General features: G+C 51.4%; 4 protein-coding genes across 4 annotated transcripts; 3 read left to right on the plus strand and 1 right to left on the minus strand.

Moving 5' to 3' along the window:
* Positions 1 to 2535: 2535 nt before the first annotated feature.
* Positions 2536 to 4338, plus strand: PMZ80_005346 (uncharacterized protein; the record flags this gene model as incomplete). The annotated part of the gene is made up of 1 exon (XM_064873766.1): positions 2536 to 4338. One exon carries the CDS (start codon positions 2536 to 2538, stop codon positions 4336 to 4338), a length of 1803 nt encoding a protein of 600 aa, XP_064730870.1.
* Positions 4339 to 4900: 562 nt separating this feature from the next.
* PRP24 (Splicing factor) lies at positions 4901 to 8773 on the minus strand (the record flags this gene model as incomplete). The annotated part of the gene is made up of 1 exon (XM_064873767.1): positions 4901 to 8773. One exon carries the CDS (start codon positions 8771 to 8773, stop codon positions 4901 to 4903), a length of 3873 nt encoding a protein of 1290 aa, XP_064730871.1.
* An 865-nt stretch (positions 8774 to 9638) lies between these two features.
* mrpl22 (39S ribosomal protein L22, mitochondrial) lies at positions 9639 to 10910 on the plus strand (the record flags this gene model as incomplete). Its single annotated transcript, XM_064873768.1, has 1 exon — positions 9639 to 10910. One exon carries the CDS (start codon positions 9639 to 9641, stop codon positions 10908 to 10910), a length of 1272 nt encoding a protein of 423 aa, XP_064730872.1.
* Positions 10911 to 15110: 4200 nt separating this feature from the next.
* On the plus strand, positions 15111 to 17322 carry PMZ80_005349 (uncharacterized protein; the record flags this gene model as incomplete). The annotated part of the gene is made up of 3 exons (XM_064873769.1): positions 15111 to 15445; positions 15493 to 15707; positions 15761 to 17322. 3 exons carry the CDS (start codon positions 15111 to 15113, stop codon positions 17320 to 17322), a joined length of 2112 nt encoding a protein of 703 aa, XP_064730873.1.
* Positions 17323 to 18304: the final 982 nt, after the last annotated feature.

Raw genomic sequence — 18304 nt, forward strand, 5'->3', positions numbered from 1 at the left:
CATACCCTAGGACACGAACGTCGCGCCAAAGCTTTGTCCACCGTTTCGTTCGTGGCGGTGAAGCGGATTGATATGGTCACACCTCGACCGAGCGGACCAAGTTATGTGATGCTGATGGTTATGCAGCAACAGTGGCCGGACGGATACAGACTAATGTGGGCACCTGTTGAAGCAGAATGATATCCTTCACATGAAATAGATGAGCAACTTGAAGCAACAGGCCATTCTCTTTTCTTGCCTCTCAACAGCGTTCCCAAACATGAGTTACCTCGAGCAAAGACAAATGTTATGCGCCATCAATATCCGAAACACGATCGCAAGCCGCTAACAATTACTCTAGTATGTTTGACTAATATGCACATACACAGGAAGGGAACTTGGTGGGTACCACTTTCCAGTCACGTTGGCTCCTTCCTGTTGACTATGGCACATCAGATCTAGCCTGACATCTCCCGCACCGTCCCGGACGAGAGGCTTTTTGTCGGATGCTGTCTAGTTCGTCCACTTCAAGTACGCCGTCTAAGCCCTCAGATCATTCTCCACTACTTCACTGCTCTAGTTGTCGTCGAGACTACGAAAGATACACTTAATCTTGAACAAGCCTGCATCTCTATACCAGAAACAATGCCAGCACCACAAGACGACCCCCCGAACCATCGAGGCTGGAGAAGAAACAAGTGCTCTTATGTCTTACTGTTACTGGGCGTCATTGCCTGGATCATGCTTCTCGACGACATCTGGCTGCCTCTATACAACCTTTTCCGGAAAGCGATCAATTTTCCCCAGACCCGCAGACGGCGAGAGGCCGATATCGAGAGAGGCGAACGGCAGACGCCTTAGTCTGTTGCAGCAGCAAATACGTATACAATCTGCTCGAGTCAAGAGAAACTTGTGGCACAGCTAAGCACGGACATTGTTCTGATCGACACATGATATCGCCGGATTAAGGAAGGCTTACGGCTTGCAGCAGCAAGGGGTGACCGAAGCAGCTATGAATCTGCTTCCGAAGGAGAACGCCATTGAGCACAGATGCGTGCAGCTGCTACTCAGAATGTCCACTGGCAAAAACATAATATCCCATTTCACCAACAAGGCGCGCAGGCAGAAGTGCAGGACTGAAAAGCCAATGTTTGAGTCAGGCACTATGGTACAGTTTGTCGACGGAGAGCTGTTGCCAACGGTAGTTTGATTGACGTCCAGATCTTGACGTGGCGGGTCGAGATGCATGTAACACATCAAATTGAGCGATCTACAGATTTTCGCAAGGACAATGTCCCCTTTTGGTAATCCTTTTGGAATGGCTGCAACCGAAGATCCGAGATGAGTGCTCTGACTTCGGTGACACGGTCACATGCACGTTTAAGTGACGCCAGCCCATGTCGAACAACGCCACATAAACTTCAAGACCATCTTGAACATCCTCATTGGCCAATATCCTGGCCTCAAATAGCTCCTCGCTAATCGCTGTCTAGATAGGCGACATCTCCTTGTTTGCGGTTTTCGGTACTATCTGCAGATGCCATGGACATGGTGGACGTGCGGCAGGATCGAGATCGACAGGCGCAACAGCCACAAGCTCCTGTTTATGCTTGAAGCGGCAGCCGCATGTGCCAATCGAGTTATCAAATGCAAAAACATTGGCATGTTACCCGTGCAAAGCTATTGACCAACAGCTAGCGCTCCTCCCCACATCAATACATAGGTCTGAAGACGGGAAACCTTCTTTCTACGCCATGTCCAGCAAGCACAGATACGCCTACAGCACGTGATCGTCCCGAGCGAGCGGTAACAAGGTCCCATATTTGCTTCCACCTTGCACACCACCATCACGATGTCTTGCAGCCCGGCATGGTCAAGTCTAGTCAGCATGCCGCACTTCTGCTTCAATACGTCGGGTCAACATACCAAAGTACAAAACGCGGCACCTGCTGAGTCCTTCCATCCGACTTATCACCGGTCCTTGTAGCCACAAAGGCCCAAGTCTGTCAACTCAAATGCCTTCGGCAGGTCATCGACGCGGAAATCATGGACAGCAGTCGCTCCCGTAGCCCTGATGGTCGACTTCGGGTGAAGCAAAACTATGGCGAGGAGGTGGGTCAGAATGCAAGTCTTCGAACAGCCGCCTCAATGAGATGCAGTTCGCGAAGTTGGAACACCTCCTGGCAGTCTACGTTTGCAAAATGCCAAAGACGTTGTCATGTGCGCACAGACAACGTTACTAGCGGAAGTTTCCCTCTGTCCGAACTGGTAGCTACACGATGGTATTGGTGCTTGAGGAGCACAACCCTGCAGTGCCTTCCCCCTGTCCAGCGAATATACGAGGTTGCCAATCGAGCCTTCCGGTTTGGGGACTGAAATACGACTCATGCAGCATGCGAGCATGCCTTGTTTCAGTGGGCAGAAGTGCTACGCACACATTGTGCGAAACACTCAAAACGCGGCGTTTCCTGGCTCAATATGTTTGAGCTCTTCCGCTAATCGTCTCGCTTTTCTGCAGTGTCCAGGTTTCAATCATCATCAAAGTACTGTACAGGTATGCCACCGACAATCAAAGCATTGGTCGTTGACCTGGGCGATGTTTTGTTTTCCTGGCAGCCACCCACAGATGGAAAGGTCTCTAAGGATCTGCTCAAGCGAGCGATGTCTACCAAGCCCTGGTATGACTTCGAACGTGGCACATTGTCGGAGGAAGATTGCTATCTTCAAATAGAAGCGCTTCTGTCAATACCTTCTGGTGACTTGGCTGACACCATAAAGCAAGCAAAGCTGTCTTTGCAACCGGATGGCCAAATACTCAGCATGCTCAAAGACGTCAAGGACACCTCCAACGGGGAGATCAAGGTTTACCTTATGTCGAATATCTCACAGCCTCACTGGGAATATGTTCAGAGCATGCAATGGGAGCGAACCCTCTTTGACCAGATCTTCACCTCTGCCAACGCCAAAATGCGCAAGCCCGACCTATGCTTCTACAAGCACGTCCTCAAGTCCGTCGGTCTCAGCAATTCGCCTTCCTCAGCACTCTTCATCGATGACAAACTAGAAAACGTCTGCTCAGCCCGAGCCGTCGGCATGCAAGGCCTCATCTTCGACAATGCAGCCAACATAGTCCAACGCGTACAAAACCTGCTCGGCAACCCAGTCAAAAGAGGCATGGACTATCTACACACCAACGCAAAACAACTCCATACCACATGCACCACCCCAACCCACCAAAACATCGACATGAAAGAGAACTTCGCCCAACTCCTCATCCTCGAAGCAACAGGCGACAAATCCCTAGTAGCATTCCGCGACTACCACCTCCTCTGGAACTTCTTCCAAGACCAACCCATCCTAACAACCGCCACCTTCCCAAACGACTACGACACCACCTCCCTCGCCCTGACGATCCTCGACGGCTATCATCCGCCCGATGTGATCGCGCAGATCCTCGATGCCTCCCTGGCGAACCAGTCGGCTGACCACCTCCCACTTGTCTACGATGATCCGTCTCGTCCTCGCTTTGATCCAGTCGTCTGCGTGCACATCTACACGCTGTTCCATCTGCATCATCGCGGTCACGAGATGGCGCCGACGTGGAAATATATCGTTGATTTCCTACGATTTCGTGCCTACGAGCAGGGGACATATTACTATGCGCCCCCGGAGTATTTCCTCTATGCGCTTGCCCGACTGGTATTTTATTGTCGGGAACGTGGGGTTGCGTTGCCGAGTATATCTAAGTCGTCAACATCAACACCCAGTCCCAACCCCAACCAAAACCAAACTTCCAACTGCAATTCCTTCCTCACCCTCCTCCGCACCCGCTGCCAAGACCATCTTCTCACCACCACCTCCTCCCCCACTCCCAAAAACGCAATCTCCCTCGCCCTACACCTCATCGCCTCCGTCATCTCCGGCATCCCCGCCACAAACCCCCATCTTCAAGCCTCCGCCCAGCGTCTCAGGAGCCTTCAGGAAGTAGACGGTGGTTGGCCCTGGTGCGAGATATATCGGGCGCCCGGAGCGAAGGCGGGGATTGGGAGTAGGGGGGTTGTTACGGGGTTTGCGGTGTGGGCGTTGAGGTTGATGAGTGAAAAGGATGAACATTCGGGGAACTGGGCGGCCGAAAGTGTAGTCGGTGGGGAGGTGAAGAGCGATGGTTCTGGATGGAGTTCCATCTGGAACTGGAATCCACTGAGTAGGTTGAGGAGTTGGGGAGAGCAACGACGTCTGAAGTTGTCGACGGCCATGGCGATGACGACAGGATTCAAGGACATGCTGTTGGGAGGGATGACCTGGACCTCGTTGAAGACGTCAGTGTACAAGCTTGATCTACGATCAATTGCGTTGTAGTAGTGGTAGTTCGTCTCACGCATTGATCAGGGGGAGGGTGTGTGAACACATTACCCATCTAGCTACTAGTACAAACAGGCTCGTTGAGGATTATCATTCTAGCCCGTTAGGCTTTGTTACGCTAAAGCATGTACCAATCTAGGCAGCTGACATAGCCCGGAGATGAGCGTACATCACTATTCTCTCCGTAGTCAGCCTTCATAACTACCTAGGACTATCCTTACTCCGATTGTGTCACATACGGTGGGTCGACGCTGTTACAAAGATACATTGGATACCTTATATGACATGTCAAAGGATATTGCGATATAATCCTGCGATGAGAACAACTGGAGTTATCAGTCAGTCAGCCGTGTTACTCCAGTCAAAATCCGCAGTAGAGGCTCAGGAGGCACATACGATCTTACAAGACTTAAAAAAGCACTCATCGTCACAACAAACAACAGAGCAAATGTTGTAAATATTCCCTCAATCTAGACAGAATCATGGATGGGTATCTTGAATAACAACGCGAACAACCACAATACACTTCAGCTTCAACTAACCTTCACGCTCGCTCTGTCTATTTGCCCCCACTCATCAAAGCCCGAAAATCAGCATTCGATTTCTTCGCACCCGCTTCCCCACTCGCTACGCCGTTGCCCTGCTGCTCTGGACTCTTCGCCGGCTCATGAGACACATTATTCGCATGCAACATCGCACTCCTCTGTCCCAAGTTCCCACCCTTCCTAGTCCTATTACCCGGCTGCGTCGGTCTCTTCACGAAACCACTCCCCGACACCGGCACCGTCGTCGTCTTCGGCTTCGGCTTGCTCTTCGCGATGAGCTCTTCGTCTTTCCTTTCAGCCTTCTGCATCTTCATCTCTTGCTCGCTGACGACCTTCATCTTTCTGCCTGGGGCGATCTCGTAGTCGTCTAGGCCAAGGGATGCTTCGCCTGCCGAGGCAACGGTGCTGAACTCGATGAGGGCACCTTGGTGGTTCATCTTGAGGACACATAGTAAAACCTCGCCGTATTTCGACGCGACTTGGCGGAGACGTGCTTCGTTGATTGTGTCGGGGACTTGTGTTAGGAAGATTGTGCGTTCGGATCGTGGTTCGCTTGGGGCTGCTGCACTGTTTACCGAACTGGCTCTGTGGCCGTTCTTGGTGATGGTGATTGCTGGTGTCGTGGATGTCTGTCGCGTAGAACGACTTTGGTTGTCAGTTGCGATTTCGACCCTGACTTCTCGGTCCTTGATCTTTTGACCGTCCATGGCTAGTGCAGCCTTTGCCTCGTCGACGGTGCTGAAGGTGACATATGCGATACCTTTGTTCTTGTTCTTGAAGCTTTCGTGCAGTGGCATACGTGTGAGCTCGATTGTACCGTATGGTAGGAATGCCTGTTTGACCTCGTCTTCTTTTGCCTTGAAGTTGAGTCGTCCGACAAAGACGGTTCTCCCGTCGTTGACGCTGATCTCTTGTCTTGGCTTTTTGATAGCAGGATTTGAAATCTTGCATGTGAGTGCAAGGTCGTTGATTTTCTGACCATCGAGGCTATTGACGGCGTCCTGGGCCTCGCCTGGCAGCTTAAATTGCACATAGCAGAATCTCCTTCTTTTGTTGCCTTGCAACGAAGGCATTCGCACACTGATGATCTCTCCATACTTTTGCAGCAACTGCCGGATCTCGGTTTCTCCAGTCTCGGGTGCATAGTTCGTCAAAAACACTGTAGAACCCGTATCGAGCACAACAGATATTATCGCGTCCTCGAGCTGTTGTCCATCACGAGTTAGTGCGTACTGAGCTGCTTGGTCGTCTTCAAATTCGACAAGCGCACTGCTTCCATTTTCGAGCATCTTCACAGCCTTAACGGCACCGCAATTGCTGAAATACTGCCGTACTTTAGCTTCAGACACCTGTTCCGAAAGGTTTTCGACTAATATCGTAGCGTGCTCTCGATCGCGTTTAGGATGCTCTGGCTGTGTCTGTTCGACAGTCTGGATGGCGTCTTCATCAGTTTTGCTTCTTTTCGTGTTCTCATGTAACGTCTCATCGCTGTCTTCGAAACCACGCTTCCGCTTCGTCAGCTGTGGCCGATCTAGCTGAGTTGACTCAACGCTTGGTGCTTGTGCTTGCTGAGCTGCTGCCGCGCTAGCGGCCTGAATTGCTTCAATCTGCCGTCTGGCGGCGAGTACCTTCTCGTACCTCCGCACCCTTAGCAAGCATGCTTGCAATTCATCAGCTTCTTCATAATCCTCACAATGGTTGATCAACGCTTCGATGATAGGCTCTGGATAGTCGAGGCTATCTTGATCCAGAGCCAACTTGAGCACAGCTGTCGCCATATGCGGAGCAGTGTTACTAGCTAGTGCCTCATCGTCAAGTGCCTTGCCAGCGAACCTACGCCATCGCTTCATCTCCCAGTAGTAGAAGCGTAGCCAGAATTGGTACGACTTTCCATAGTCACCAACGGCATTGTCAAATTCTCGGCGCGCGTTGTCCCATCGTCCACTCTCACTGAGAAAATTGATATAGATGCGCTGCAGCCGGAACGAAGGGTCAGGTGTTTCACCAATGCCAAGCTTAGCTCCTAGACTGCTGATACTCTCCATCGAGGTTCGAATGCCAATCTCAGCAATATCTGCATCGTCTTCATCACGATCAGGACGAAAAGCCCGGCGCCTAAGGTAGCTGCACCAAGCCGCATGGACCTTTAATACTTCTTCGATGCCTGCGGCTTCTAGGATACCAGTGTTCGTAGCCTTGTGCTTGACAGCTTCTGTTTCCTCATACGACTGACCTTGTCGATCAGAAACAAGGAGATACTGCGACCACAATAGGCCTGACCATGGACAGTGTTTTGTGGCTCGGGACAAGAGATCAAGTGCAGGCCTTGAAGATTCCAGCATGAAAGTCATGTGCTCTTCCCAGAGAGTAGCATCGGCTGGGAACCTTAGCTCGGCCCGCTTGTACAAAGCATCGCACAAGTTGAAGTCGACCTTTTTTCTTTTTGCAGGTGTTTTCTCCCACTCGATGTACTGGCCAAATGTGGTGTACTCAGCTTCTTTATCATCATTAATTTGAGCCTCTTCCAGCTTCATCTCGAAGGATGAGCGCTCTTCCATTGTTCTCAAAGCCTCCTTCATGATGCGTGTTGTGTCACTCATGATATCAAAATACTGATCTTGCGAAAAATGGCTGCTCAACCAGTTGGCCAAGATCTGTTTCGTTGCCTCAGACGTGCGGTGAGGAACCTTCAGACGTCCCTCGAAGAGTTGCAATATTTGAGTGGCATGATCCTTAGAGACGTTGTTCTTGAAGTCGGCAATACGCATATCAATGTACTTGTTCCACACCAAGTGACTTAGAGCAAGGTCGAACTTGGTGTTGTTGACAGCTTCCTGCCAGGTCTCTTGAACCATCTGCCAGGAGAAGACCTCCTTTCCCACCAACTTGTCTTCATCAATGTCTGCAGTAACATCGATTGCATTTGCCCAACGATAACACTCTTGCACCCAATCACCGTATACAGACCACAGCTTACTGCTGCAGACCTCTTCGCTGACAGCCTTGCGAAACTTCTCAATAACGTCGATTCGCTCCTCGGTAGAGAGAGCCAACATGCTTTCATCCTGCAGCCAGTCCAGCCAGATAGCTTCACCCACGGCGAAAAGGTTGTTCATGGTGCTTCTCGATGTCCTTAGTTCAGCCAACAGCTCAAAGGAAGCGGGATCCCGTTTTGGCAATATGGCGCCGTCTGAGGAGGTTGGATAGACATGGTTAACGAATGCCTGGTGTAGGAGGGTGATGTAGGTGACGTGTGACTCGTAAGCCGAAGGATTCTCGATCAAGTATGTTGCGAGCTGGGTCAAGCGCTCTTTTTCTTCATCGCGGAGCGAAGTTTGGGAGAAATCAATCCTTCTTGTAGACTTTGGAGTCTCCATCATGTTGATATCGAAAGAAGCGCGAGGATTCGAGGTCAAGCTGCGCGAAGCTCCAGATACGCGGGAATTAGAATCGGCAGACTTGATGCTTTCCAAGGACGAGTTCTTCAGTGGGGCAGGTCGTGTGGGTTGATGCGATTGCATCGAAGCTAGATCGGCAAGGGTGTCCATGGACTGTGTAGAATGGGTGCGCTGCACATGCGGCATGCCTGGAGTGCCAGGCACAGGACTGATCAGAGGGGAAGATGCCGGCTGCGAATTCGGGCTCAGGACATGCGATGGCAGCGATGAGAGGGCCAGAGGTGTTTGCGCTAAGGGTGAGCCCGAGGTAGGCGCATTCTTGAGGCGTGAGGAAGGCGCTGTTGGACCGGACTGCGATCTTTCCAAATACTTGTGAGGCGCTGAGGGTGTCTGAGAGGAGACAGTGGGCGTGATGGGTTGAGAGGTGGACGTGGAAGTGGAAGATCGGGGATTATCTTCACTTGGTGACAGAATCGATTTCAAGTCCATGTTCGGTAGGCAGTGTCTGCAAGATTTCTTCCTTTTCTAACACATCCGCCTCTTGCATGTGATGCTACTACTCATCGTTGGCAAGTGGGCTTTCAGTCGCAGGCCAGTGCCAGTGCCAGTGCCCTCGTTGTTGACTACTAGTACCGGTGCAACGCTGAATCTATTCTAGACACGCATGCAATACAAGCGCAAGTACAAGTACGGTAGCAGTGATGGTGATGAAGTCGGCGTGGTTCTTGTGAAACGATCAGATTGGTCTAGACTCGTACAGATCGAAGCATTCAGTGTTACCAAAAGATGCTTGCAAGCCTTTTGTCACAGAAGGTTTGACAAACTCCAAAATTACGTCGCCGCGCAGTTTGATGGAAATGCGCGCTCCGGGCACCAAAAGGCACCAGCGTTAACTGCTTCGGGGCGGTAGCGTGGTCAGGGTTTAGGCTTAGGCATGACCCTGGCCGTGGTATAGGTGCCTTAGGGTTGCAATGGCCTTGCATGCCACCGAATGCACGCTAATCATCTTTAGGTTAGCAGCAACTTCCCGACTCCGAATCTCAGAATGCCAGTGGAAAGGAAAGCTGGAAGTGCTTGGGGAGCCCATTAACAACCAGCACAGCGTTGCGCTGCTCATCGACTTCGATTCATCGGTTCAGGCAGCGCATCACAATGCAGGCTTCAAGACTAGGTCAGTCTACAATACTTGAAAAAGCCAGGACAGTCACTGATAATGTTAGTCTCGCGACGGCCAAAAGCAGGACCATCAGATCTCTGCTCGACCTTCTGCTCGTTATATATCGCTGCCCGTGGCCTCAGCAGCACTTCCGCACATCATGCAGACGGAGGTTCCAATAACGCCACTCCCAATCCGATGCATTCAGCTCCGCCAGGTACTACCAAGAGATCAGATAACAAAATACAAGCAGCGTCAAGCTCGGAGCCAATCAAGAAGAAAAAAGTTGATGTCCACAACCCAACGGCGCGATTTTTCCCTGGTATCGGGAGGCAGAGAACGGAACAGCGAGTCACAGAGGCAAACAAGAAAGCAAAAGATGCCAAAACCGCGTTGCAACAGCAGCAAGAAAGGGCCCGAGGCGCTCAGCAGATGGGTGGTTTAGCAAAAGACAGCATCTTCGCTGATGAGCTGGACCCAAGCACCCCTGCCGCCGAAGGAGCCGAAGACGAAGCAGACGACCCTAGTATCGTGCGAGAAGACCGAGCCCTGGCGAAGCGAAGTCCCATCAACATGGCGCCCCGTCTAGACCCAAGGCCGAACGCTCGAGCACGCTGGGCAAGAATGATGGTCATCCGCAACATCAGGCATCGAGGCCGGATAACGAGGGAGATGCGCATAGCCCGTACAGAACGGTCTCATACCTCCAGATCACCATTCTACCAGACCTCCCTCAAAAAACTTGCACCACTGGCCCGCCAGATCGCAGGCAAATCCATTGATGAGGCCATCATGCAGATGCGCTTCAGCGTCAAGAAAGCCGCAAGAGACGTCCACAAGCACCTGATACAAGCACGGAACGAAGCAGTCGCCATGCGAGGCATGGGTCTGCCTGATCCAAACGCGCCAGCAAAGGAATTTATCAAAACAGAGTTCAGACACACCATGGGCGTGAAGGAGACGATTCAAGCTGCTGTGAACGAGCGAAGCTACCTCTCAGAAGCAGGCAAGATCATCGAGAAGACTCCAAAGACACCCCTCGACGAGGACGCCTACCCCTACAACACAATCGAGAAACAAGCATCCGAAGGTACACAATCAACCCCCAACATGGACCGCGCGACCGCCGAAATTAGAGACCCATCGAATACTGCTCCCCTTCTAACACAAGCAGCAACCAAAGCCCTACGATCAGGTACCCAGCATAACCCAACGGACATCTACGTTGCCGAAGCGTGGGTCAACCGCGGCCCCTACGATAAGAAACCATCGCCAAGAGCAAGAGGGCGAATGGATATCCTACGACCACCTCACACGGGTATCAGTGTTGTGCTGAAGGAGGAAAAGACGAGGACGAGAGTGAAGATGGAGAAGGAGATCAAGGCGATTCGAAAGAGGATGGGTGGGAAGGTGTGGACGCAGTTGCCTGATCGGCCGGTTACGAGGCAGAGTCAGTATGTGTTGTGGTAGAGGGACGAAGGTTGAGGTCGGGTGTGTAAAAATATGGTCTCGTGTAGAAGGGCGAGGTCATCTCGAGTCCATAGCCGGTTTGCAAGACCACCATTGTATACCTATAGCCTGTGCGAATATGTGTACGATTCAACATTCTCGAATTCGGTTTCGTGCATTGCCACAAGGAACCTCATGGTCCTGATTTTAAAACGAGATGGCAGCCATGGATTGCCATTCGACTGTTCACGTTAATATTTCAATATCCAATGACTCGACTAAACCAACAGGAACATGCAACTGAGTAACCTAGCAATTAGTCTCTACGTATTATTCATTGTCCCCATTATTTTCGATGCCATGCTCACCATAAGCTACGTGACCATTCCATGTCGTCTGGTGCACGGGGAGAACGCACGCCTCCGGTGCATTGGCCACCACTGTATAGATGTCGAGATGGGAGCTCTTGTACCCGTTCGTGGGTGGGTAGGTGGGTAGTTAGTCAGTCAGGCATGCACAGGCGGAAATTCACATAGTGTAGAAAGTCGTATCGCATGACCTTGTTTCTTGCTGCTCTGGTGCTCGGCATCTCGCGTCGGAGCAACGATTTGTCGTGGCGATAACACCTCTGCTTCGCTTGTGCGTGCTTGTTTCCAGTTGCATATGTAGCTAGGTATGTGCGTAGCGTTGGAGGTGGTTTGCCATGGGGGTGACGAATGAGTGCCCGATTGATATAGCTCTACGCTGAGGTCCATGTAGCGAAGGTCTTGCGCATCTGAATTCAGCTGTGGCTTGACGAGTTCGGAGTGACGCATATTGCTGCGAGGAGGGTGAGTGGTGACCATGCGAGGTTGTAGTCGAGAAGCTGAAGCTCGAAAGTGAGGCGGATCATGTGGAGCATAAAATCTGACAACCACTAACTGAACAGTAGTAGTTGGTATGCCTGCGCAACGGCCAGTTTCGTAGCTGCAGACAGATCTGGTATGGTGTCCTTTAGCCGCCTGCTCGATCCGGAGTGCCAATAGCACGGGTGTCTAGGCTTGTGCTGTGACGAAGGTTGCTATGGGTTTGGGGACAATGAAAGTGTGGGATCCGGCTAGGAGTACAGGGGCGAGAATCGAAACCAGTAGTCCTGCTTGCTGTCGAGACCACTGTTAGTATTTCGAGTACGCCTTCGGTAGATTTCCCCAAGTACAGCCTCAGCAGGGCCTTCGAGCACCACTGCCCTTGCGGGTGCATCATCTGAACCGTCCGCTGGCAGAAGGAGTACCTCAACGTCAGACACGACTGTTGGCTTCAAGCCTGAGGCAAGTTTGGTGTCTGCGAGTGACATCGCCGGTACCGTCAAGGCGGAGACTGGAGTAGCAGGAGTCGATACTCTTGTCTTTGTTCATGGTAGCTCGGCAGAAATCACGATAGAAGGAGGCAGCAGAGGTGAGGTCGATGATCATTCTGGATCGCATCGGCTGGTACCCGAGCATCACCTTCCCATCGGAAGTGATCTCACCTTCCCGCTTCAGCTGTGGAGATTGGATGTCCAAGAACGTCCTTCAGTCACCTCGAGTTCATATCAGGTAAATGGGAAGGTTCTTGGCAAAATGAATAGACATTCGCATGTCCGCAGTGAACTCAGGAGCGGAGTAGGAGGATCAAGTGCCATGCCTGTACGACCATGTAAGACTCTCAAGCAGGAATAGAACATCGTATACGCGGACTGCGGTGCACTTTGTCCGTGCCGAGACCAGGCGTCTTCTTGGCGCGTGAGCGGGATGCGTTGGGGGTGGTAATCACATCGGACAAGCTTCACCGATACGCAGTACACGTACTAACAACGGGCTCGGGCTTACATGGCTGTGTTGTCAAACGTAGAGTAAAACATCTTCAACCTCATGTATTCCTCCAGCGTTGATGACATTATCGACACCGTACCACTGTCGTTCACAGTCGAGCCGAGGTTCTACCAGAAATTGCCAATCTTAGCCCTGATTCGGATCTCTCCTGCTGGCGCAAGCCAGTAGCGCTGGTGGCTCACAGGAACGGTTTCTCGTTCCCTCTGCGTGCTTGCCGCTCATTACTGTGTCTTTTCTTGCGAGGCATTGACAATACCTCACAGAGCAGATAGCCATCGTGAACCTGTGTGATCGATGAGGAAGGTGCGGACTTGCCCTGCGCCGTCATGTGCAGCTCTCCGGATAACAGTGCCGCATCACAGCTATGAGTATTTTCTGCAAGGTCGGCAGGCTTTTCGCCGTGGTGCATACGAAGCAGCAAGGTTTAGAAAGTTCGGCAGATGTGGCTTGAGCTCCACCACACGTAGACGACGTCAAGAAGAAGCTCAAGCAATTTTTAGCCCCGTCACCTTACGCGTCTCGGGCGTTGGCAGACAGGGATGCGCTTTGAAGTTAAGCTGTATCTCTGTTCTGTACAACAAAAATCTGGTGGCGGGAAATGTACACAGTAGCTGCTCCCACGCCTTTGTGCCTAAATTCGCTCGCGATACATGATAGAACAAGTGTCAACATCATCGACTTTCCAAGCGTTATCTGCGCCGGAACTGGTACAGTACGTATCGACAGCTTGGGCGTGCCCTGGATACCGATCTCCTATGAACACGATTACGAGTAATGGGAACCCATCTTCTGCAGATCCGCACGCCTGAAACATCTTTTCTCCAGGTCGTCGTGTTCTTCGATGCTTCGAACCTGGGCCGTCAGGCTGGTTCCCTGATAAGAACAGACATATAGTGTTGAGAGGCCAGGTGTTGTTGTGCTCAGCACTATTTCTGCCCGGGCGACCTTAGTAGAGACATGGTTTTGCAATTATAGCTTAGCTGCATGAACGGATTTGAGTCGCGCCTGTACACCTGGACTTGGCCGTTGATAACAACCGTCCGGCGTGTGAAATTTCTACGATTGGTCGGAAATCTTGAATAATCGTGCTTGCCGCCGAAGTACCGTGAGCATCTTTGTTGTCGGCATCGAGCATGACGACATTCCATTCGTTACGGGCACTGTATTCATGGAGTTTCTCGGAGCACGTTGATCAATCCCCAACCCCCATCGCACGCTGAGAGAACGGATACCTGGAGCTTTACGCTAAGGTATGTTTGAGATCGTTCATGCAAGTGGCACCTACCGAAGTTGCCACGGTGAGATAGCAAGCAAAGTCGGTTGCATGTCTTCTGGTACTGTAGATCATCGTGTCCATGGTGCATAGATATGCGCGCTTGTTGCTTGGGCGGTTGCCGTACCATGATACTGCAGATTGTGGCGAACAATCAATCGATTCCTCGACCAATTTCATTTGATTGTATCGCACTTACCAGTAGTGATGCAAGACATTTCTGGCAAGTCTTGATGGCCAGAAGCCAGTGGATTTGCAAGTGAAAGACTGGTGGGAAATGCCATGCTGTTAAGGTTTGATATGTGCTACTCAACCAGCGTGGGCGATCTTGGATCGTGGGACGATAGGCCACTCCACGCCGGACATGACTGGCAGGTGTCAACGTTAGTCTGTCTTTCGAGGATGCAAGTCTTGGACAAGAGGAAAGCGGCGCTCCACCACAAAGCAGTCGGGGATCCATCTGAGACACTACTGCAGTGGTTCTGCCGTCTAGTGTGCTCCGTAGAGGTAAACGGAAAGGATATTCTGCAGATGCAAGCCCGAGATGCCCTGTCCCGTTCCTTGCCAGCGATTCGTCCATATCTCCCTGCGCCTGCTGCTGGAAGTTGTAGTAGTCCCGAGATCTTTCGTCGTTATTTGCAACAGAGCTACCAAAGCCGTGACTTCTGTTTTGCATCTTGGAGGTACTACCAAGCTTCACTCGTTCTACGCCAACAGGAAGGCACAGTCGGTGGTGCGCGCCTAATTTGCTACCAACTCGACAGACGCATCGAGGCTCCTTCTCTGACATTCGCTGCACAAAAATATAATCCCCGTCGATCTTGCATACACCTGAAGCACAGCCGGTCAGACTTTGAATTGCAGAGCCTCAATCGCCGCTAAACAACCTCAACAACCCGGCACATTTAGAATTTGTCGGAAAACCACCACGGATCACATCATACTGCAGAAGCATATTATCACCGTCGCTACCACAACCGAATTTGTCGTTGCAAGCCAACTGCTGTCACTCGCTAATGCAGCTACAACGTTAGAGCTCGATAACCCCTTTAAGAGATGACAACAAGGCGACTCACCATCAGTGGGAGTCGCTCAGAAATGGGTCTCATGAACGATTCTCAGGAGTTCCAAGAGCCAGAAACACCTCCTCCAGTGTGGACTCCAGCTAAGAACGACTTCTGGAAGAAACCGTCAAGATGGCAGATATGTATGCCGAGATTACGGCTGCTGGCGAAGATATTACTCGGCTTTCTGGGCTTCGTGGTAGTATTCAAGGTTATGAATACGAAACCACCAGAGGAGCCGGCACCGATAGAGCCTGTGCCGGAGCCATTACCTCCACCTCCTCCAGTCGAACTCTCAGAACACGAGTTGACTGAGATCTCAATGGAAGCAGCAAAGCGAGAAGAGTGGGTGTGGAAGGACTTCCCGACGTAGGTAAACACTATGAACACAAGAAGATCCGTGCTGATATGCGCAGTCATGATGGCCTGACCCGAGGTATCTCTCATTTCAACACATGCAGACAGGACGAGGAGAACTGCAATGCTAAGCCACCCAAGCTCGTCCGTTATGATGGCTACAAACATTTGCAAGAAGACCCAGCAGACATCGTTCAGTGCATAGGACCTCGAGGAATCCCTATCAATGAGAGTGATGAAGATGCAGTATGGGCATACCCTGCAATTGCTGCCGGTACGTCGTTTGCCCAAAAGAAGCTATCGCAGACCAAAGCTAACCCACACCAGGTGCAGTTGATCCGACCCTTGGCTCCTACAAAGCATCGGGTATAGATGGCTCTGTATCTTTTGACCGTATTGGCCGCTTCCAGGCCTACGGACTCGACCAATTCGATTACCTCGACCCTGAAGCGGAACGAAAGGCATCCGACCTAGACTGGGACAGTGTGAGATGGGGCGACCTTCAGGACGACTGCGCCAGCGCGAATAGACTGCGTTTCAAACCAGTGAAGGAGAGACCAGATAACTCGATCCAGTACTCGAACATTCGGCACAAGCACGACAGTGCGCAGAAGCCACCGCCATCTAGCTCCATGGACGCAGGTCGGTTGAGTAAAGTCAAGAGAACAGCTATTCTCATCAGGGTCTGGACCGGCGCCACATGGAGCGCAGATGCTGTCATGAACATTCGTGCCATGATTGCCGAAGCTTCGCTAGCAAGCGGTGGCAAGTATCAGGTCTTCATTCTGTTGCATGTCAAGGACGAAGGTATTCCGTTATTCACAGGCGAGAACCAGCCCGAGGCAACCATTAAGAAACACATCCCTCCCGAGTTCCATTCGATTACAGAGGTATGGAATCATGCTCAATTACGAACTTTGTACTCGAATATGGCGGAGCATGCCTTTGTTGGACGGTCTCCATGGATGATCATTCAATGGTTCGCACGCAACCATCCCGAATTTGACTTCTTCTACCAGTGGGAATTTGATGTCAGGTTCACTGGACACTACCTAGACTGGTTCGAAGCCGTCTCGAACTTTGCCCGGGAGCAACCGCGAAAAGGCATCTGGGAACGGTCAGGACGAGTCTATATCCCAGAAGTTCACGGAGACTACAACAGCGACTTCCGTGTCTCGACCCGAGAAGAAGATCCTCATCACGTTTGGGGTCCGGTCGCTGTAGAAGGTGTTCTGCCACGCGGCCCTAAACCACCACGTGCAAACGAAGAAGACAACTACGAATGGGGTGTTGGCGAAGACGCAGACTGGGTTGGGTTCCTTCCTAGCTTTAACGTTACAGGTACGAATTGGTGGTTCCGGGATTACCTGTGGGGTTACCCTCAAGGCAAGTCCACCCCGCGACGCGCAACGCTCATTGCGCAAGGACGAGTTAGCCGGCGGGTCTTGGATATCATGAACTACGAAAACTCCGAAAATGGACATCACATCGATGCCGAGATGTTCCCCCAGACCATGTGTCTACACCATGGTCTCAAGTCGACAACATTCCCTCATCCTGTCTTCGCCGATCGACAATGGACGCCCGAAGCACTACAGTCAACATTCAACGGAGGTCCCTTTGGCCAAGCCGGAGGCTTCTGGAACAGCACCTTCAGCAAATGGAACGAATTTGCATGGACCAACATGACATGGTATTACAGTTCACAGCAAGCCATGCCCCTCTATCAGCGCCTGCTAGGCATCACCGCAGCAGAGAGCGGTGGTCCAGAATGGGAAGATATGTATGGACGTGCTGTCGTGCGACCAATGCTGCTACACCCAGTCAAGGGGGCCAAGGCAGCGAAGTGGTCACCGGAAGGCTGGATGCACAGCATCAGCGGAAAATGAAGCTTGGACTTCGCCTAAAACGAAAATCATCGTTTACACTAATATCTAATGAGCATATGGCATATTTTGGCGCGGAGTGTGGCGTTGTGGGAAGCATTGAAGTCCTTGCTAGCATCGGTACATATTGAGCCATGACTTGGTAGAGCAAAAGCATGTGTCCGAACCGTGGACGGAAGCAACATTTGTCGGCGTTCATGTACAGCTGTACATAGTTATGATGGCCTCATACGATATAATTTACGAGAAGGAATAGAAAGGCACGGATGGACAATAGGGCAGAGGCTGCCGTTGCATAAATCGCGCGGACCAGGCACAGAGCAACTGGATAAGGAGGAGAAACGTTGACGACGACCAGGCAAATACCTATTTGCACGGCACAGGAGTACATAGTCGCAGTACAGCAGCATCAGCAGTTTAGCCATGCGCTGGACAACAGAACATAGTCAAACCATATCTGTTTTGCAGATTAGCTTCATCGCACCAATGTTGTTCTCAGCGTGGTTTCATTGTTGGCCAATCCACCCGACGATTGTTTGACGCTCGATACAGGAAGCTATCATCATCGATGTAGCCCGAGTCTCGAGCTGCATGAGCATATTTGGTAGCATTATTACAGAGCGCTGCCGGTGTATGAGATAAGCAGTCTGAAGTCAATCTTGGGCGAGAATTAGGGGTTAGCCTGAACCAATCGTCTTCCTGGAATTTAGGTAGCCAAAATCCACTTCGGTCTAGGGCTGCGCTAGGAGGCATTCAGGTCAGCGGAAGCCAATATGCTTGGCCGTGACTGCGCTGTCAGTCCTCCGCGTCCCTCGTGATACAGGGCATGCATGAGAATAATCCCGACTTCAACCACTTCTTGTAACAATACAGTCCATTCTCTTCTTGTAATTGTAGTTGCTGGAGATCCCATTGCTTCCATCTTTCAAGCGAACCGGGTGAAACTACACTGCCAGGACGTAATTGTAACGACCCTTTCGAGACC

This window comes from Knufia obscura, assembly GCF_036327395.1.
Source record: "Knufia obscura strain CCFEE 5817 isolate CBS 148926 chromosome Unknown scaffold_5, whole genome shotgun sequence".
Classification (NCBI taxonomy): Eukaryota; Fungi; Ascomycota; class Eurotiomycetes; order Chaetothyriales; family Trichomeriaceae; genus Knufia; species Knufia obscura.